This window comes from Octopus sinensis, linkage group LG25 (assembly GCF_006345805.1).
Source record: "Octopus sinensis linkage group LG25, ASM634580v1, whole genome shotgun sequence".
Lineage (NCBI taxonomy): Eukaryota > Metazoa > Mollusca > Cephalopoda > Octopoda > Octopodidae > Octopus > Octopus sinensis.
In genome coordinates, this window is record NC_043021.1 from 8,444,211 (window position 1) to 8,466,653 (window position 22,443).

At 41.1% G+C, this 22,443-nt stretch overlaps 2 protein-coding genes across 6 annotated transcripts in view; one reads left to right on the top strand and one right to left on the bottom strand.

Moving 5' to 3' along the window:
• Positions 1-16,839, bottom strand: part of LOC115224464 (protein saal1-like) — a 48,975-nt gene extending 32,136 nt beyond the window's left edge. For 2 of the 4 annotated variants that reach the window (XR_005003862.1, XM_029795372.2), the window contains exons 1-2: positions 16,376-16,836; positions 2,226-2,365 (exon numbers count right to left, since the gene is read on the bottom strand). Coding sequence is in view for 2 of the 4 variants with exons in the window: in XM_029795372.2 (XP_029651232.1) it covers positions 2,226-2,365; positions 16,376-16,403 (168 nt within the window). In the remaining 2 variants the exon portion in view is untranslated. Of the gene's footprint in view, positions 1-2,225; positions 2,366-16,375 lie in introns of all 4 variants that reach the window. The other 2 variants (XR_005003863.1, XM_036513437.1) reach the window with 2 other exon arrangements.
• Positions 16,840-16,961: 122 nt separating this feature from the next.
• LOC115224466 (patanin-like phospholipase domain-containing protein atgl-1) overlaps positions 16,962-22,443 on the top strand; it is a 55,462-nt gene continuing 49,980 nt past the window's right edge. The window contains exon 1 of one of the 2 annotated variants that reach the window (XM_036513435.1): positions 16,962-17,194. The gene's annotated coding sequence lies outside the window, so the exon portion shown is untranslated. Of the gene's footprint in view, positions 17,195-19,874; positions 19,922-22,443 lie in introns of those variants that run through there. The other variant, XM_036513436.1, reaches the window with a different exon arrangement.

The window sequence follows — 22,443 nt, forward strand, 5'->3', positions numbered from 1 at the left end:
CATTGATCCCCAGTGCATAACTGGTACTTGATTTATCGACCCCGAAAGGATGAAAGGTAAAGTCGACCTCAGCGGAATTTGAACTCAGAACGTAAAGACAGACGAAATACTGCTAGGCATTTTGCCCGGCGTGCTAACGTTTCTGCCAGTTTGCCACCTTAGGTTCAACTCAAAATAATGTGAACGAATAAGCATTCTATTTGTCAGAAAAACCTGAATGCTGAAGGGTTAAATTAACAGTGCTCCCCCCATCTTCAGCAATCATCTTTACCTTATCTCCCCTCCTTTTATTATGAGAGTTCAGTATAAATTAAGATTTGATACTCAGCCTGTAACCTGTCTACTGAGAGAAGGTTACCTATAAAGCTGGTTAACTGGAACACTGAAGAAAATTCTAGAAACCCTTTTGTTACTAACCCGGCTGAAACCGGCTCTGGCTCAGAGTACAAATGTCTTGTTTTCATAAGTTTTGAATTAAAATTTTCCACCAAACCTTAGTCACAATTTATGTTCCTAACACTAGCTGAATGATAACGAAGTTATTTTACTAAATTATTTTTTATATTTAAGAAATTAATTGAAAGAAACACAGAGCATCTCAAAATAAATACAGTATTGAAACGATTAAACAAATGTTTAAACAATTTATGTTCCTAACACAAGCAGAATGATAACAAAGTTATTTTACAAAATTCTTTGTTATATTTAAAGTAACTGAAAGAAATATAGAGCATCTCAAAATAAATACAGTAATGAAAGGGTTAACACAGTCAAATTCAGCTCTGTTGAGAGAGAATGGTAACTCAGTTGTAACCAGTTAAATATTTAGGAACAGGCTCTTGTTACAGCATCCTAAAGATATTGAGACGTAGTGTCTCTTATTGAAATATGGCACATCTATTTCTAGCCCTTCCTTCTCAGAATTCTCAACCCTCTGGAATTCCATTTCTCAACCAGGTTTCTGGATTAATAAATTCTCAAATATTCCAACATCGGTCTTTCATTTGACATATATATATATATATATATAATTAAGAAAAATAACCTCTGTTAAGTAAGGTTATTTCTCTTAATTATATACATATATTATATATTGTGAAATTTGATTTAGAATTGCTAAATTGAATTTTTCCCTGTAAGTTTGGAATTATATTCCCAACTATATATATATATATATATATATATATATACACAACACACTAGCTTGTGCTTGTCTCACACTGAGAACGGATAACATCCAGAAACCTAGGCCTGTGAGTATCACATAATGCTAGAGATGGGAGCGATGATCTCCCTCGCAAATGCTATACAAACACAAACTGTGTGTTGATAGCCAGCTGGAAAGGATGTTTTCCTGGGGCTAAAACAACAGTAACATTGTTCTTTATAGGACTTCTACATTCTGTAGGCATATAAACATACTATATATATATATATATATATATATATATATATATATATATATATATATATATATATATATATACATACATATATATAAATATACACATAAGTACATACATATGATGGCTGACCCCTCGTTACCGAGTATGGCAATTGCACGAAACTTAACTGTTACTGGTGCTGTGATCGAATGTGACTTTTTAGCCCAGCCAAAGATCTACAATGTCTTGTACAGAATTGGCAGCTAAAACCTTTGCCGGTAATAGTCGGCTGTAGTTGTAACTGGGCTCCACGTACCTTTGCATGTCGTTTAAGTCCTCCCGCCGAATTACACTCCCTTCTACATACCTGACAGATATGATTAGTATGGTATGTAACACCACCACCAGTGGCCTGGTTGTCAATCATCTGAAAAATTTCCAGCCCCAGCAGGTCATACATCCCCACCAGAGAGCCACATACTTTCCTCGGTTTGATAGCTGTATACTTCCCCACACTCCAGTCCTCATATTTCCTCACCCTAGAAGGCCGCGCTGTTCCAATACAAAATGCTACATATTGCACAAAAAGGTTACATGTTTTTTGCTTCACACAACCTGTACCCTGAATAATATGTTTTCCCTTCTTCCCAGATGATCACCTAGGCCTCCACCCTGCGAAGATGCATATTTAGCTCTCTCCAAGACGGCCACAAATGTCTCCAGTAGCAACACCACCACCACCACTAGAAAGACACGCTTGTCCATCCCATCCCCAGATCATACATGTATCGCAGAGAAGATAGGATCAGCAAAATGAAAGTGAAAGTAAAAATGTGAGACCTGAATCAGTTTCATAAGAACAGTAAACAGCCATTGTTTACTGAAAGCTGTTCCAGTGATAATGTCGGCATTCAGCAGTTCATCATCATCATCGAAGCCAGCAGGGAGGGTCGGGTTTGAGCGGAATGGACTGTCAGAACCTGTAATGAAATAAAACATCGTTATCATCATCAACAACAATAACAACATCTTTATTTTAACCCTTTTGTTACCATATTTATTTTGAGAAGCTCTATGTTTCTTTCAATTAATTTTAAACGCAACAAAGAATTTAGTATAATAACTTAGTTATCATTAAGCTAGTGTTAGGAACATAGATTGTGACTAAGATTCAGTGGAAGATTTTAATTCAGAACTTTTGAAAACAAGACATTTGTACTACAGAGCCAGAGCCAGTTTCATCTGTATTGGTATCAAAAGGGTTAAAAATATCAAGGAATTTTGTAAAATAACTTAGTTATCATTAAGCTAGTGTTAGGAACATAAATTATGACTAAGATTCAGTGGAAGATTTTAATTCAGAACTTTTGAAAACAAGACATTTGTACTACGGAGCCAGAGGTGGTTTCAGCTGGGTTGGTATAAAAAGGGTTAAATATAACAAAGAATTTAATAAAATAACTTAGTTATCATTAAGCTAGTGTGATAACTAAGTTATCCTAGGTTACCAAGTCTGTAATTGGGGTGGATGCTCTGAGAGCATTGCCATTAGAATAAGAATAGCCTGGGCAAAGTTCAGAAAGCTCCTACATGTGCTGGTGACAAAGGGCCTATTGCTCAGATTTAAAGGTAGACTGTATGATGCATGTGTGCAAACTGTCATGCTACATGGCAGTGTAACATGGACCATAACTGTTGAGGACATGCGTAGGCTTGAAACAAATGAAGCTAGTTTGATCCAATGGATGTGTAATGTCAGTGTGCACACACAACAGAGTGTAAGCACCCTGAGAGAAAGGTTAGACATAAGAAGTAACAGATGTGGTGTGCAAGAGAGACGACTTCACTGATATGGGCATGTGCTGCATAAGGATGAGGAGAACTGTGTGAAGAAGTGTCACTCTCTAACAGTGGAAGGAACTCATGGATGAGAGAGACCCAGGAAGATATGGGATGAGGTGGTGAAGCATGACCTTCGAATGTCAGGCCTCACAGAGGCAATGACAAGAGATTGAGACTACTGGAGCCACATGGTTTAGGGTTCAGTCCCACTGCGTGGTATCTTGGGCAAGTGTTTTCTATGACAGCCTCAGGCCAACCAAAGCCTTATGAGTGGGTTTGGTAGACAGAAACTGAAAGAAGGCGAGCTGGCAGAAATGTTAGCGTGCCAGGCGAAATGCTTAGCGGTATTTCGTCTGCCGTTACATTCTGAGTTCAAATATCGCCTAGGTCGACTTTGCCTTTCATCCTTTCGGGGTCGATAAATTAAGCACCAGTTATGCACAGGGGTCGATGTAATCGACTTAATCCCTTTGTCTGTTCTTGTTTGTCCCCTCTATGTTTAGCCCCTTGTGATTGAGAAGACCTGGCAAGTAAAGTGAGATCGCAGCCATGGCCGATACCAGTGATGCATAGCCAGCCTATTTAAAAAGTACCTTTGAATTGTCAGGTGACACGCCATGTTTGAGAAGACCTTTTGAGTCAATTAAAGACAAAATCGAAATCACAATCAGAATCTCAATCAAATTGAAATCAAAATGGAAATTGTAGTTGTGGCCAATGCCAGTGCCACCTGACTGGCTTCCATGCTAGTGGCATATAAAAAACACCATCTGATCATGGTCAATGCCATCCCACTCCTGCCCTGACTGTGTCAGTGGCACATAAAAAGAACCCACTACACTCCTAGAGTGACTGGCACTGGGAAGGGCATCCAGCTATAGAGACCATGCCAGATCAGACTGAAGCCTCGTGCAGCCTCCTGGCTTGCCAGTCTCTAGTCAAACCGTCCCATGCCAGCATGGAAAATGGATATTTACATAATGATGATGATGATGCATATATATATATATATATGTCCCTCAGGCACTATATATATATGTGGCCGATGCCAGCACCGCCCCGACTGGCTTCTGTGCAGGTGGCACATAAAAAGCACCAACCGACCGTGGCCGATGCCAGAACCCTCTGGCACCTGTGCAGGTGGCACGTAAAAAGCACCCACTACACTCGCGGAGTGGTTGGCGTTAGGAAGGGCATCCAGCTGTAGAAACACTGCCAGCCCAGACTGGAGCCTGGGGCAGCCCCTGGCTCCCCAGACCCCGGTCGAACCGTCCAACCCGTGCTAGCGCGGAAAACGGACGTTAAACGATGATGATGATGATGATGATGATGATATGTTTGTGTGTGTGTGTGTTTTATGCTTTTATTGTTATTTGCTTCAGTCATTTGACGGCGGCCAAGCTGGAGCACCATCTTTAGTCAAGCAAATCTACTCCAGGACTTATTCTTTGTAGATCTAATACTCATCCTATCAGTCTCTTTTGCTGAACCACTAAGTTATGGGGACGAAACCACACCAGCATCGGTTGTCAAGTGATGTTGGGGGACAAACACAGACACACAAACATATACACACACATACATATACATACATATATATATATATATATATACAAGATAAGAAAATGGAGAAATACATCTAAATCAAATATCAATTACCAGATAATACCCAATCACATACTTTATTAAACCACCACATAAGAGTCTACATTTTTATATGTATAAGAGTGTGAGTATATGCACTCATATGTATATGTATATGTTGTATTGTGGGTACGCACCCACACTCATGTGGGTATATATGTAGACTGAGTTATATTACATAATCTCCGAAGAGGCCTTATGATATTTTTGTAAATGTCTCATTTATATCTATATATTGACCAACCATAAAGGGCTAATATTGGTAAAATGAGACATAATTATCTACATGGCCGAAACAGCTGTAAGATGTAATCTATACTTATATTTATATTTACTTAGATTTATATTCTCTTTTATATATATTCTACTTATTATACAACATTACTCTTTTATGTACACTTTTTTATGTACATTCCTTTATGTACACTGATTTGTTCTGCTTTTTATATTTAACCCTACAGTCTCTTATGTGGTGGTTTAATAAAGTATGTGATTGAGTATTATCTGGTAATTGATATTTGATTTAGATGTATTTCTCCATTTTCTTATCTTGTATTAGTAATTTGTGGTAAATCATTTTACCTTTGCCCATATAATACAGTAAATGAATTGATTGCATCGCATTCATTAACATTTATGTATTAACTTTGTTGGGTACTTCACTAGCTGTATATTGGATATACGTTATCCCATAGAGGGTTGCATTTACAACCCCTATCTCAATTTGTATATAATATATATATTCGACGGGCTTCTTTCAGTTTCCGTCAACCAAATCCACTCACAAGGCTTTGGTCTGCTCGAGGCTATAGTAGAAGACACTTGCCCATGGTGCCATGCAGTGGGACTGAACCCGGAACCATGTGGTTGGTAAGCAAGCTTCTTACCACACAGACTTTGTATTAACAGAATTACACCCAAGATGACAATGATGGCAGATACTTTTAGAGCTGTACAGAATTCCCTAAAAGTACAAGTGGCTTTTGCTTTGTGTGAGAAGGGTTTCGAGGAATAAGGACAGAACTTAATGGTCGCCCAAATGGAGAAAAAAATGACATGGTTAACCCTCGCAGTCAGAGCAGACTTTAAAATAATGACTCAGCCATTACCATTACTACCACCAACCAACACCACCGCCACCACCACCATTACATGCTAACTGCAACTTACCACTACCACCACCTACAACACCAATACGATCAATTCTACCTCTGCCACTAACAACGCCTACATTTTGAACATGACCACCACCACCACCACCACCATTACCACCATCACCACCACCATCACAACCACTATCACCACCACCACCACCATCACCATCACTACCACCACCACCACAACCACCACCATCACTACCACCATCACCACCACCACCACCACCACTACCACCACCATCACCACTACCACCACCATCACTACCACCATCACTACCACCACATCACCACCACCATCACCACCACCACCAACACCACCACCACTACCACCACCATCAGCAGCAGCATGATGACCACTATCGTCACCTAAAACACCAACGCTATCAACTCTATCCCTTCGACCACAACCGCTACTACTGACATCACCATCACTACCATGGCCACCCCTACCATTACATACAACGCATACAGCATCATCCCCCACTACCGCCACCGCCACCACCATCGCTACCCGAACAACAACTCCAACACCACGGCCACTTGCAATATTAGTATCAGTACAACTGAACTTAGACAAAGAACTCATACTTTAAGCATTGCATTCTTCAGGTGAGCAATGCTGCTTAGCAACTCAATATTAAATCTTCGAACCATTAATCTCACAGCTCATCGTGGTGCGTGCGTCATTAAGTCAATATGGGTATTTATCAAGTTTTTCCTGTCTTGGCTGTTATCAGACAAACAGACAGAGAGAGAGAGAGAGAGAGAACTTTCAGGTGAAACCCTTTCATGTTTGTTTCTTCAAAGGTGGTTCTAATTATAGAAATGACATTTCTCTTTTTCCCCACCTCATCAGAGACAGGGGGCATTAAAGTTCAGTCTGAAAAAGTACAAGAGCACCAAGACGTTTATTGGGTTGGTATTTAATGATTGATAAAATATATAAACTTTTAGCACACGTGCACATACACTACCGTCAGAAATTAATTAGCACCCTTGATTTGCTCTTCACTCAAGGTATGTGCTGTCACCTAGTGGCCATATCTCGAACTATTGCTTTGTTGCGAGTTCACTGTTGCGCAGAAAGATGACGTAACTTTGTTTGCAGAGCAGTTTGAGAGTCTACAGCCTTATGATGTTGACATAGCAGTGCAACAACAACTTGGAGTGCGGATGCAGACAAATCTTCCTTTGTTTAACAGATATAGGTAGCGCCTCGCAAGGACCGAAATCACACCATACTAAGTTTTCTCATCGCGTAAGACGTTTTGAACAGCTCATAGGTTAATTGATTTAACCTATTTAATGTAGAAATTTGAGAAGTGCTAATTAATTTCTGACGCAAGTGTACACACCATCATCATCATCATTTAATATCCAAGTTCCATGCTGACATAGGTTAGGCAGTTTCACAGGATCCACTGGGTCCGAGGGCCTCTTCATGCTCCAGTGTCTGCTTTGGCACGGTTTCTATGGCTGGATGCCCTTCTTAATGCCAGCCACTTTATAGCATGTCCTGGGTGCGTTTTTTCAAGTCACCAGTTCTAGTGAGGTCACCATGCAGCTCCCAACTACAAAATCCATTGTATTTATTGGGTGGAGTCATACTTTATGTGAGGTGCATCCAGCTGTAGAAACTCTGCCAGATCAAGACTGGAGCCTGGTGCAGCCATCTGGTTCGCCAGTCCTCAGTCAAATCTTCCAACCCATGCTAGCATGGAAAGCAGACATTAAACGATGATGATGATGATGATATAAAACAGAGTTAATAGTGAGAGATTATCAATCTGGAAATAATACTTTATAAGCTGTCTGTTAGTACACCAAGCTAATAGTATTGTTTCGATTAGTGAAGAACCCTGTACATTCTTGTGGCAGCCATCTGGTTCACCAGTCCTCAGTCAAATAGTCCAACCCATGCTAGCATGGAAAGCGGACGTTAAACGATGATGATGATGAAGGGAGAAACAGACAAGTAGGTTCTTGTAGAGGAGCTACCACAGCTAACAATTAAAACATATCTATGTAGACACATGCAAATGTACATTCGGTTATTACCACAATCATTACTTTAGTTATTACCACAATCCTTACCAGTCATTACTGCAATCATTATTGTAGCTATTAGCCTAGTCATTAGCCTAGTGCTTTTGTATGGCTCTGAAACATGGAGAGCCACCTGCAGCAACTACAAGAAGGTCCAGACCTTCATCAACAAATGTCTCCAGCAGATCCTCCATCTGAAGTGGTTCGAGAGACTGCCAAACACCGACCTGTGAGAAAGGGCCAACCAGGAGCCGCCCATACATGTTCAGATTAGACGAAGGAAATGGAGATGGATCAGACAAACACTGTGGAAAGAACCCTCAAATGTGACACGACGAGCACTTGACTGGAACCCGCAGGAGAAAAAGAAGTGGGGACACCCGAAGCAGACATGGAAGCAGAGCATTTTGGACGAGCTCAGGACCACCGGTCTGACATGGGAAGCAGCCAAGAAACAAGCCAATGACCGCAAAAAGTGGAAAACAACTGTTGAGGCCCTATGCACCACAAGGGGTAAAAAGGATTAAGAAGAAGAAGAAGAAGTAGAAGCCTAGTCATTAGCACAGTTATTACCTCTGCCTTAACGAAGGCAGAGGTATTGTTTTCAGTCGCGTTTGTTTGTTTGTCTGTGGACAAGATACCTCAAGAACCACTGGATGGATTCAGATGAAACTTTCCGGGATATTTGGCCCCATGACTGGCACAAACTGATTAGATTTTGGGATTAATCCAGTACCAGTCAAGGATTCTGAATTATTTCCCCCTTTTGTTTTTACTTTATTTTTGAGAATAGTCAGGTTCATATTTAGTACTCTCGTTTGTGAGAGCAGTCGAGTTTATTTCAGATATTCTCATTTTAAAAATCATCTGTGACTAATCATTAAGAGGACATTGATGTTGCCTTGGCAGAGGTTTGGGCTCTCTGAGTGCTCATTTTAATTATTTATATGATCTTATATTATCACAATGATTACCACAGTTGTATCTCCATTCGTTGCCTTAGTTATTCCTGTAGTCATCACCAGAGTAATTATCAAAGTCATTGCCAATTATTATTCCTGTCATTACTCATAGCATCAACAATTATTAGCAATCATAACACAGTAATTACCTCAGTAATACTGGTTTTAAATTCTAGCACAAGGCCAACTATTTCGGGAGAGTGGGGGGTAAGTCAATTACATTGACCCCCTCCCCCGGTGTTCAACTGGTACTTATTTTATCGAGCCCCGAAAGAATGAAAGGCAAAGTCAAACTCAGTGAAATTTGAACTCAGAACGTGAAGACATGAAATGCTGCTAAGCATTTTGCCCAACGCATTAACAATTCTGCCAGCTCACCACCTGAATTACAACCAAATTGTGGAGTCAGAGTTAGAGTCATGGAGTTAGAGTTGTGGAGTCAGAGTAGTGGAGTCAGAGTCGTGGAGTCAGAGTCGTGGGGTCAGAGTCGTGGGGTCAGAGTCATGGAGTCAGAGTCGTGGAGTCAGAGTCGTGGGGTCAGAGTCGTGGAGTCAGAGTCGTGGAGTCAGAGTCGTGGAGTCAGAGTCGTGGAGTCAGAGTCGTGGAGTCAGAGTCGTGGGGTCAGAGTCATGGAGTCAGAGTCGTGGGGTCAGAGTCGTGGGGTCAGAGTCATGGAGTCAGAGTCGTGGAGTCAGAGTCGTGGAGTCAGAGTCGTGGAGTCAGAGTCGTGGAGTCAGAGTCGTGGGGTCAGAGTCGTGGGGTCAGAGTCGTGGAGTCAGAGTCGTGGAGTCAGAGTCGTGGGGTCAGAGTCGTGGAGTCAGAGTCGTGGAGTCAGAGTCGTGGAGTCAGAGTCATGGAGTTAGAGTTGTGGAGTCAGAGTAGTGGAGTCAGAGTCGTGGAGTCAGAGTCGTGGGGTCAGAGTCGTGGGGTCAGAGTCGTGGAGTCAGAGTCGTGGAGTCAGAGTCGTGGAGTCAGAGTCGTGGAGTCAGAGTCGTGGAGTCAGAGTCGTGGAGTCAGAGTCGTGGAGTCAGAGTCGTGGAGTCAGAGTCGTGGGGTCAGAGTCGTGGAGTCAGAGTCGTGGGGTCAGAGTCGTGGGGTCAGAGTCGTGGAGTCAGAGTCGTGGAGTCAGAGTCGTGGAGTCAGAGTCGTGGGGTCAGAGTCGTGGGGTCAGAGTCATGGAGTCAGAGTCGTGGAGTCAGAGTCGTGGGGTCAGAGTCGTGGAGTCAGAGTCGTGGAGTCAGAGTCATGGAGTTAGAGTCGTGGAGTCAGAGTAGTGGAGTCAGAGTCGTGGAGTCAGAGTCGTGGAGTCAGAGTCGTGGGGTCAGAATCGTGGGGTCAGAGTCGTGGGGTCAGAGTCGTGGAGTCAGAGTCATGGGGTCAGAGTCGTGGGGTCAGAGTCGTGGAGTCAGAGTCGTGGAGTCAGAGTCGTGGAGTCAGAGTCGTGGAGTCAGAGTCGTGGAGTCAGTCGTGGAGTCAGTCATGGAGTTGGAAATAATTAAGGGCTAGTCGGAGTCGGTAAAACTATACTGACTCCAACTCACAATATCTTTATTCTTTAACACAAACCAGTAATAACATATAGGCCAACTCAAAGTACAAGCATATTCTTTTATTTGTTTCAGTCATTTGACTGTGGCCATGCTGGAACACCAACTTTAGTCAAACAAATAAACCCAGGGACTTATTCTTTGTAAGCCTAGTACTTATTCTATTGGTCTCTTTTTGCTGCGGAGCCTGGTGCAGCTTCCTGGATTCCCAGATCCCCGGTCGAACCGTCCAACCCATGCTAGCATGGAGAACGGACGTTAAACGATGATGATGATGATGATAAGTTACAGGGATGTAACCTCACCAGCATCGGTTGTAAAGCGATGGTGGGGGGACAAACACAGACACACAAACACACATATAAGTGTGTGTGTGTGTGTGTGTTGTGTGTGTGTGTGTATGTATGTATACAATGGGCTTCTTTCAGTTTCTTTCTACCAAATCCACTCACAAAGATTTGATCAGCCTGAGGCTTTAGTAGAAGACACTCACCCAAAGTGCCATGCAGTGGGACTGAACCCAGAACCATGTGGTTGGTAAGCAAGCTACTTACCACATGGCCACTCCTGTACCTATGCATATGCTTTATGAGATATGCCAACCACAATCACTTAATTACACAAAGAGGAGTCAGAGTCGGAGGTGCTAATAGTAGAGGAGTCGGAGTCAAAGTTTTTAATTTCAGCTCCACAGCCCTGATTACAACAGTTAATACCCGAGTCATCACCACATTAATTAACAGGAATAGGAGCCAAGGCGGCAAGCTGGCAGAAACGTTAGTACACCGGGCGAAATGCGTAGCCGTATTTCATCTGCCGTTACGTTCTGAGTTCAAATTCCGCCGAGGTCGACTTTGCTTTTCATCCTTTTGAAGTTGATAAATTAAGCACCAGTTAAGCACTGGCGTCAATGTAATCAATTTAATCTCTTTGTCTGTCCTTGTTTGTCCCCTCTATGTTTAGCCTCTTGTGGGCAATAAAGAAATAAGGAATAGGAGCAGTTTCCATCGATGTCCAACCACATTTGGACTGGTTATGTCAGTGCTTGACTACGTCGTATAATGGTGCATCATCACCATAAATGCCTTTCTTCTCATCGAAAATCTCTTTTGGTGTACGACCTTTCAAGTATAAGAACTTGATCACTGATCTTACATTCAAGTGCCTCTATGAGTTAAAATTCTACTGAGGTTGACTTTGCCTTTCATCCTTTAGGGGTTGATAAATTAAGTATCAGTAGGTTGGACAGTTTGTCTGAGGGCTGGCAAGCCAGAAGGCTGCACCAGGCTCCAATCTGATCTCGCAGAGTTTCTACAGCTGGATGCCCTTCATAATGCCAACCACTCAGAGAGTGTAGTGGGTGCTTTTACGTGCCACCGGCACGAGGGCCAGTCAGGCAGTACTGGCAATGGTCGCACACAAATGGTGCTTTTTATGTGCCACCTGCACAGGAGCCAGTCCAGCGGCACTGGCATTGACCACGCTCGAATGGTGCTTTTTATGTGCCACCAGCAAGGGAGCCAGGAGGACTGAAAAGTTTCTGGCTTTAAGGATACCACAAAAGACCTGGTTGGGTGTGTATTTTCAGAATATATATAGTTTTATATGCCAGTGGCAGGTAAAAAACACCTTTTGAGCACTAGGTCTCACGGAGGCAATGACAAAAGACATGCCCGAGAAGAAGACCCATCAAGCCAAGTGAAATCATAGTCGTGGAAGACATTGGTGTCATGCCAATGGCACCTCTATCAGTGGAACGTAAAAGTACCAACTATACTCTCGGAGTGGTTGGTGTTAGGAAGGGCATCCAGCTGTAGAAACCATGCCAAAACAGATTAGAGTTGGTGCAGTCCCTCAGTTTTTACTTTCTGTCTACCAAATCCACTTACAAGGTTTTGGTAGGCCTGAGGCTGTCATAGAAGATACTTGCCCAAGGTACCATGCAGTGGGACTGAACCCTGAACCATGTGGTTGAAAAGCAAGCTTCTTACCACATAGCCATGCTGGAGGGGCGGGGTTAAACCATCCAACCCATGCCAGCATGGACAACAGACATTGAATTATGATGATGGTGATGATGATAAACACCTGATAGTGAGTATAGTAATGTAAAACTACAGCATTTAAAATTACTCTAAATATCAATTTTCATTCCCTGATAAGGGCTCAGAATGGAAACAGCCATTTTTGTGGGGTAATTCAGAGCCATGGAAATCAATATACAACAATTAGAAAAACCTTCAAGCCTGAAAATCCTTGCCCCTTGATCACTCTTGACTATGGAACAACAACAATGTGATTGGCAAATGGAGCTTCATACCTTTACATCATCATCATCATCATCATCATCGTTTAGCATCCGTTTTCCATGCTAGCATGGGTTGGACGGTTCAACTGGGGTCTGTGAAGCCGGAAGGCTTCATCAGGCCTAGTCAGATCTGGCAGTGTTTCTACGGCTGGATGCCCTTCCTAATGCCAACCACTTTGTGAGTGTAGTGGGTGCTTTTTACATGCCACCCGCACAGGTGCCAGACAGAGCTGGCAAACGGCCACGAACGGATGGTGCTTTTACGTGTCATCAACACGGGGGCCAGGCAAGGCTGGCAACAGACACGAACGGATGGTGCTTTTTACGTGCCACCTTTACAGTAAGTGAATTCATGTGTTCCTTTAAGATTTCAGACCTTACTGTAAGATTAGAGAAGATAGGATGCTCAACAACTGTTGTTATTAAGTAAACTTAAAATATATTCTTTTCGAATAGCCCCCTGGCGTGGCTGTGTGGTAAGAGGCTTGCTTTCCAGCCACATGGTTCAGGGTTCAGTCCCACTGCGTGGTACCTTGGGCAAGTGTTTTCTATGACAGCCTCAGGCCAACCAAAACCTTATGAGTGGGTTTGGTAGACAGAAACTGAAAGAAGGCGGCAAGCTGGAAGAAATGTTAGCACGCCGGGCGAAATGCTTAGCGGTATTTCGTCTGCCGTTACGTTCTGAGTTCAAATTTCGCCAAGGTCGACTTTACCTTTCATCCTTTCGGGGTCAAAAAATTAAGTACCAGTTACGCACTAGGGTCGATGTAATCGACTGAATCTTTTTGTCTGTCCCCTCTATGTTTAGCCCCTTGTAGGCAATAAAGAAATAAGAAACTGAAAGAAGCCCATCATATATACATTTATGTGAGTGTGTGCTTATGTTCATGCTTGTTACCCCACCACCACTTGACAACTGGTGCTGGTGTGTTGGTGTGTTTACGTCCCCATGACTTTGAGGTTCAGCAAAAGAGACAGAATAAGTACCAGGCTTTTAAAAGAAATAAGTACTGGGGTGTGGGGTCAATAAATTCAACAAGAAATCCTTCACCGCAGTCTAATGGCTGAAACAAGTAAAAAATTGAAGATATGTATTTTTGCAATGTTAGCCTGGCATTTTTTCTACACCAGTTAACTTAAAAGAATTGATCTTTAGTGCCTGGGGGACTTAAAATAATGGGGGTTAAAGACACATACTTTCCAAGGTATGGTATAAAACCTATTTGGAATGATAGGCCTCTAAAAATAAAAGAAATTCAATATTTCAAAAACTTCAGAAATTGCCTAAAACTTTAAATGGCCATAAAATTTGACTGGTAACAACTACGGGGCTAAAATTTTCAGGAATTACCCCTCTCATGAATACTAACAAATAGGGTAAATTTGAAGAAAATCTAAAAACCTTTGCAAAAATCCCTTCTTGAATTTCACTGCAATGACCCATACATATATGAATATGTATATATATATATATCTATATCTGTGGAGTGGTTGGTGTTAGGAAGGGCATCCAGCCGTAAAATCCCTGCCAAAACAGACACAGTAGCCTGGGGTAGTTTTTCTACTTGGCTGGCTTCTGTCAACCATCCTACCCATGCATGCATGGAAGATGGACATTAAATGATGATGATAATGATGATATGCGTGTTTGTGTACGTAGACATATAAACACACAAACACACACATATATATATATATATATAAAAATAAAGGCACCCTTTTAAAGCCTAGCCAGGCTCATGGGCCTGGCTTCCCGGTTTCTATGGCGTAAGTGTTCCCCAGCTAGACGGGACGCCAGTCCATCACAGCGTTACTCATTTTCGCCAGATGAGTGGACTGGAGCAACGTGAAATGAAGTGTTTTGCTCAAGAACACAATGTGTCACCTGGTCCAGGAATCGAAACCACAATCTTACAATCATGATGCTGACACCCTAACCACTAAGCCATGCGCCTCCAGTCATATAACTCATATATATGCATGTGTGCGCATGCATACATATACACATGCATATATATATATTTATATATATATATATATATATATATATATATATATATATATATATACATACACACACATATAGATACATATGTGTGTGTGTGTGTGCACATACATATATATTTAATTGCCCTCACGTGGTTTTCGATTGTGCTGAAACTAATGTGCAAGAAATCTACCCAAGATGCCTCGCAAAGAATTCGACCCTGAGCACTGTGATGGCAAAAGGAAAAACCTTAACCACTTATGAAAACGTTACTATCAATCACCCTGTATACGAGTGATAGAAGAATAAATAGAGTTTTGCACGGCTTGAACCCAAAGTAAGTGTGCGTGAGGTGGGGCGCTTAAGATTTTTTCATAGGCGCGAAACGGTGAACCCTTTCAAATTATATGTATAAAACCGAAACAACATTCATATTCTTTTCTACTCTAGGCACAAGGCTCGAAATTTTGGGGGAGGGAGCCAGTCGATTACATCGACCCCATTGCGCCGCTGGTACTTAATTTATTGATCTCGAAAGGATGAAAGGCAACGTCGACCTTGACGAAATCTAAATATTTATTTCTTTATTGCCCACAAGAGGCTGAACATAGAGAGGGCAAACAAGGACAGACAAAGGGATTAAGTCGATTGCATCGATCCCCCTCCCCAGTGCGTAACTGGTACTTATTTAATCGATCCCAAAAAGGATGAAAGGAAAAGTTGACCTCGGCGAAATTTGAACTCAAAACGTAACAGCAGACGAAATACTGCTAAGCATTTCACCCAGCGTTCTTAACGATTCTGCCAGCTCAACAACATTCATATTACAGGAATTATGGGTAGGTCATTTTTAATCCAAAGGTAAGTGAAATGTCTTTGCAGTGCAAAACCTATCTCCCCGTGACCTGAGGGCGCGAGAACGACAAAAGGACGTTTCACAAAACCGCTGAGATATGATAGAAGTATGCACCTTATTTGGTATCTAAACTGTGCTCAGCGTGGTTAGAATTCTTGGCTGGTTTCAACAAATTTAATTATTCCTTAGAAATTCAATCTTTCATCTTATAAACGGGACATTTCAGTTTTAAACAGGTAAAGTTTGCTAATCGGACCGGACACGGGACAGACCCTCTAAATCGGTACCTAAGGTGTATATATATATATCATATATCTTATATAGGAAGAGCGAAGATATTTGTCACTTATATCGACTCTAACCCTAAGTATCTAAGATGTACTTTATGGTATCAATCACCCAGGCTCCTGAAATGCTAAGTTGACCTCGAGCGGGATTTGAAATCAAAACGCTAAGGGAGATAATTACATAAATTCTATTTCGTTTGGTCGTTCCGTTTCTCCCAATAAATCAATATATAACTATAAAAAACAGAAATGTAACAAAATAAAAAAGGTCAGAGTTTAAAATATACAGTCAGTTTGTAGTCAGAATGTTGCTTATAACGATAGAAGAAATATTCAATAATGAAAAAAACTTACAATCAATCGGGTTTACGTTTTCGTCCATCGCACACGCGGTAGGGTTAACACCGTTGCGGTGAACGCTATAAAAATATTCCGTTTTAACTGTATTCCTTAACTTACGGTGTCAGTAAGTTTGCCAAGTCGACCGAATGAAAGACAAAATAGCTTGCGACATGTAGTTATGAACATTTACTTCCTGCGTACCAATCCCAATAGATGTATTCACCATTATTTGAACTAAATAAAATAAACTACCATCATTATATTTATTGGACATTTACTGCTCATGGAATGTTCTTTATTAAGACTTAAACTCAGCGATTATGTCAAATAAGCACCCCGACTCCTTTTCGTTTCTTTTTTCTCCAAAAACTTCGTCGGATTTCTGTTTTCAACAATAGACATATCGAGTTTGTTGAAAATAAAATCCATGCTGCAAAACAGGAAAATTACGATTCTAAATCCCCCCACCAACTTTTTAAAAAAATTCCATCGACTTTCCTCTGGCTTTTATGACCCAGAAAGTAAAACAGAACTCGACTAAAATTTGACAAAAAATTGAAATTCATACTTTATTTCGACAACGCAAATACCTAATCGTTAATTAAAAGGTTCGCTGGGTTTTAGGGATGGTGAATCGTCACAGCTTTATATCTGTTCTTGTGTCAATCTTTATTGTGCCTCCACTTTATTAGCATTATCACTCACTATGAGTTGTCAGAAATCCGTTGCTGATGGATAGTGTGTGTACCAATAACGGCCAAACTAAGCCATCCATCCAGCCGTCTGTCCAACCAACCAACCAATTTCCTTTTCTTTCTTTCGATGCAATTTGTAAGTAGTATTGTTACTCTATTTCTTTATTATTTTTGTTTTAATTATGCTGAAATGAAATGAGTCACCCGGAAGAATCTAATTCTGTTGGTTGACATCCTTTTTGTCTCGGGAGACAGTGGAGTTGCGCATAAAGTATTCTAGTCCGGCTTTTACATTTCATGTCCTTATACATTTCCTGCTGTGGCTGTGTAGTCCTATCCTGGACAAACACTCCCTCTGGCAGGTACCGCAAATGTAGCGAAGACTGTTCCTGGCTGGTTGTAATGCCATAGTTTCTTGTTGATGTCTTTTCTTGTCTTTCCATTTCTCCTCTCTCTCTCTGTCACTCCTTTGTATTCCCTTACAGAATCTAATTCTGTAAGCCTCATAAAAATGAGGCAGGAGAAAATAATTTATGGGATAATTAGTCGTCAAATTTAAATGTGAGTGAGGCTCGAATTCGTTTTTAAACCATATCTTTTTTTACTTTCAGAAAAGCATTTCATATCGTTATGCCTATTTGAAAGATTTCAATGAAAGTAATTGAATTTTGTTACCATCATCAAACTTGGTGCAATAGAACAAAAACGTATGAGATAAAAAGTGATCAAATTTGAATGATTGTAAGACCTAAATTTGTCTTTAAGCAAGCGTATATCTCATTTTAGAAAATGGTTGCCAGTGTTTTCCCGTGATTTATTAAAACAGTTGGAGATAAAATGAATGTTTCGAAATATTAACTATATGATCATCATCATTTAACGTCCGTTGACCAGAGCTAAAGGGCTGCACCAGACTCCAGTCTGATTTGGCATGGTTTCTATGGCTGGATGCCCTTCCTAACGACTACTACTCCGAGAGTGTAATGGATACGATACTTTTACGTGTCATTTGCGTGACACCAGTATCTGCCACAACTACTGTTTTACTTGGCTTGATGGGTCTTCTTCTCAAGCACATCATCATCATTGTTCGACCGTGGTTGAGACAATGGAATTTACCATGCTACGCCAGACTTCACGGTCCATCATGGCATTACGGAGGTCCTGTTGCAGGATCCCTGTATCCCTGGAGATTACATCAGGGTAGGAGAGTGTGCGCCCTCTGGCATTGCGAGTAGATGGCTTCCAGAGAAGAAGAGTAGAAATTACCTCTTTTTTTTTTTTTTCTCAAGCACAGCATATTGCCAAAGGTCTTGGTCATTCGTCATTGCCTCCATGAGGTCCAACACTCAAAAGGTGTTTTTCACATGCCATCGGCATCAGCTACCTTGCCTCCATGAGACCCAACACTCAAAAGATGCTTTTGGCACTTGACACCATCATTGGGTACAACTACAATTTCTTGGCTTGATGGATCTTCTCAAGCATGATATATCACCAAAGATCTCGGTCACTAGTCATTGTCTCTGTAAGGCCCAAAGTTTGAAGATCATGCTTCACCACCTCATCCCATGTCTTCCTGGGTCTACCTCTTTCACACGTTCCCTCCACAGTTAGAGATTGGCACTTCTTTACACAACTGTCCATCTGACCATACCAGTGCAGTCATCTCTTGCACATCACATCTGATGCCTCTTATGCCCAACTTTTCCCTCAAAATGAGAGAAGTACTATTTTGTATTTAGTCATAAGTACTATTTTGCAGCTATAAGCTGTCACTATTGATTTACCCTAATGTTACTTGTAGTAATAAATTGGTGGATTCCCAGGCAGTGTTTATACTGGGTTAGTGCATAATTATTGTGGCATTTTTTTTTCAACAAATTTTATTCAACGAAAACAATAACAATATTTGACAAAAACATCTTTAAATGACGGTCTGACCTGTCTGCCAAGCAAATGGGAAGCAGTAATTGAAGTAGATGGTGAATATGCTCCGGAATAATCATTTAAAGATGTTTTTGTTAAATGTTGTTATTGCTGAGTACTGTTGACACCGTTGGATTGAATGGTACTGTCCAGGTGTCAAAACTATAATGAAATCTGTTTGGCAGCTGATGTTAGACTTGATTGTGAATTTCTTATATCTTAGTTTCATTATTCTGAGTTGTCCTTCAGTCTTGTAAAGTGTTTATGGCTTCAAAGCTTGAGGGGATCACTGACCTTGATACTCATCTCCTATTTTTTGCCTTTTACTTCTTTCAGTCATTATACAGCAGCCATGCTGGGGCAATATCTTGTAACTAGGGGATAAAAAAGGAGTCTATTTTTGCCATAGAGCGTTACTCATTTTTGCCAGCTGAGTGGACTGGAGCAACGGGAAATGAAGTGTTTTGCTCAAGAACACAACGCGTCGCCCAGTCCAGGAATCGAAACCACAATCTTACAATCATGATGCTGACAGCCTAACCACTAAGCCACGCTCCACCACTAATAGTCAATAGTTGAATGTAAATCTTCAGAAATATAGGAATGCGATAAATGGAAAGAGTTGCAGATGTATCGAAAGATTTGTTCGCTCAAAAGACCGAAGATCATTTTTGTTCAGTTGCAAAAGTTTTTAATATCGTGCCATTTTCCCATCACTCAAAAGCATTTTCCTCATTTGATGCAATTCTTCAGCAGCAGTAACGTCCACCTTTCATGCTAGCATGGGTGAGACAGTTTCACAAGAGCCGGCCAAGCAGAAGCCTGCACCAGATGTCTGTGACTGTTTTGGCAAGATTTTTACAGCTGGATGCCCTTCCTAACACCGAGCACTCAGCAGAGTGAACTTGGTGGTTTTTATGTGGCACAAACACAGGTGAGGTCAGTAGTGTTTTTCTATGTGGTACAAGCACAATTTTGAGTGTCACAAGTTCCCATAAATGTCTATGATTGAATTTCTGTGATTAAATTGTTGTTAATCAAATTGTAAATTAAATTGTTAAATTTCTCAATCTACACCTTCAAAAAGGTATTTCTGCTCTAAAAGATACTCCCTTTTATGCTTTAAAAAATAGGGTTTTGAAAAAAGAATGTCAGCAGGACAGAGAACAATTTGAAAAAACAAAAGCAAAGCATAAACAAATGAATAAAGAAGGAAGGAAGGAAACAAAGAAAGAAAAAAAAGAATCTCTATTAGCATAATCTACACCCGCGGAAACGTATTTTCACAAAATTTCATCAAAAGATGGGCATATTTTTCAGTAAGCTATGAGAAAAGTCGAGATGGAACAGCAAAGTTTTGTAAATGTAAAAGGCTCATCAAGTTTATAAATTATTGTAATATATTTGCTTTGAAATAAAATGTGCAAAGTCTTTTGATAGGAAATTTATCAATGGCTTCTCCCATTGTTGTGAATTGCGGCGCAATATTTCCTTTCATTAATAAAGCGGTTGTCATTTTTTGACGACACGAGTATACTAGTAAATATTATAATTAGTTAAGCTGCCAAAATGTAATACGTGGAGAAACGTGATGCTTAGTTCGAGCTGTTACCTCTTCTTTATTCAGGCCCATGAAGTCAAGGAATGATTGTCCCGCCTTTCAACAAAACACACACACACACACAAATATGTGGAGGCGCAATGGCCCAGTAATTAGAGCAGCGGACTCGCTGTTTCGATTCACAGGCCGGGCATTGTGAGTGTTTATTGAGCGAAAACACCTTAATGCTCCACGAGACACCGACAGGGGATGGTGGTGAACTCTGCTGTATTCTTTCACCACAACTTTCTTCTTCACCACAACTCTTTCTTCTTGCACCTGTATTTTAAAGAGGCCAGCCGGAGCCTTGTCACGCTCTGTCTACGTCACGTTGAATCTCCCCGAGAACTTCGTTAAGGAGTACACGTGCCTGTGGAGTGCTCAGCCACTTGCACGTTAATTTCGCGAGTTCGCGAGCAGGCTGTTTGGTTGATCGGATCAACTGAAACCCCTCGTCGTCGTAACCGACGGAGTGGCACGATACAAACATAGTTTGGCAATCTTTCGTCTCTAGTAGACCTTTCCGTCGATTTCCGTAAAAAAATTTCTCTTTTTTACATATGGGCTTGCGGGAACTTTTGAAGTAATGAGAGCGAAAGAGACTAAGAGAAAGCGATTGTATGACGAGGGAAGTTCTTTTGAAGTTACCGTGCATGGAAAGCATTGATGTACATGTGTGTGTGTGTGTGTGTTTGATGGGGTGTGGGAGACAGAAAGTATGTTGTGTAAGTGAAGTGCTTCTGTTAGTGTGTGTGAAAGAGAGAGATAACTGAAATTTTTTACTCGGTGTATGTGTATATGTATGTATGCATGTATGTGTGTGTGTGTATGTATCTGTGTGTATGTATGTATGTATGTATGTATGTATGGCTGATTCAGTGTTTACATTATTGCTCTCATTACTTCAAAAGTTCCCGCAAGCCCATATGTAAAAAAAAAAAAAAATTTTGTTACGGAAATCGACGAAAAGGTCTACTAGAGACGAAAGATTGCCCAAACATAGTTTTATCATTCGGTCTGTTGTCAATAATCAATTTATGGATCTGATGGTGGTGGCGCCGGCAGCAGCGGCGGCGCTGGTGGTAGTAGTTGTTGTTGGTGGTGGTGGTGGGGGGGGGTGGGGTGACAACAGTTTATCATTATTAAGTCATTTTGTTTATGTTCCAGAATTTATCAGAAATAAAGTGACTGTATTGACACTCGCCGCTACACACACACACACATACACACACACACACACACACACGATGCACGTACACGCAACACAAACACATGTACATGCATGTGTGTGTGTGTGTGTGTGTGTGTGTCTCTCTCTCTCTCTCTCTACAGGCGGTGTAATAAATATGCGATCGGTTGCGGGCTGGGCTGGAGAGAAGAGATAAAAACCATGCAAAGTAAATATATATATACGAATGTCCTTACTGCTCTATCTCTCTACTTGTTTACAAAACTTTAAACATGCATGCGTCGTAATATAATCGTGTGTGTGACTCAGCTGGAAAATGCTTAGACAAACAGAGGGAGATAAAGAGAAAGAGGAACCACACACACACACACATACCTAACAATAACAGTTTTATTACACTCTTCACATGTATTGAATCCTTTATTCAGGCAATGCGCGCTGAATTTATGCAGTAGCTTGCTTACCAACCACATGGTTCCGGGTTCAGTCCCACTGCGTGGCATCTTAGGCAAGTGTCTTCTACTATAGCCTCGGGCTGACCAAAGCCTTGTGAGTGGATTTGGTAGACAGAAACTGAAAGAAGCCCGTCGTATATATGTATATGTGTATATGTATATACATATATACATGTATATATATATATGTATGTGTGTATATATGTTTGTCC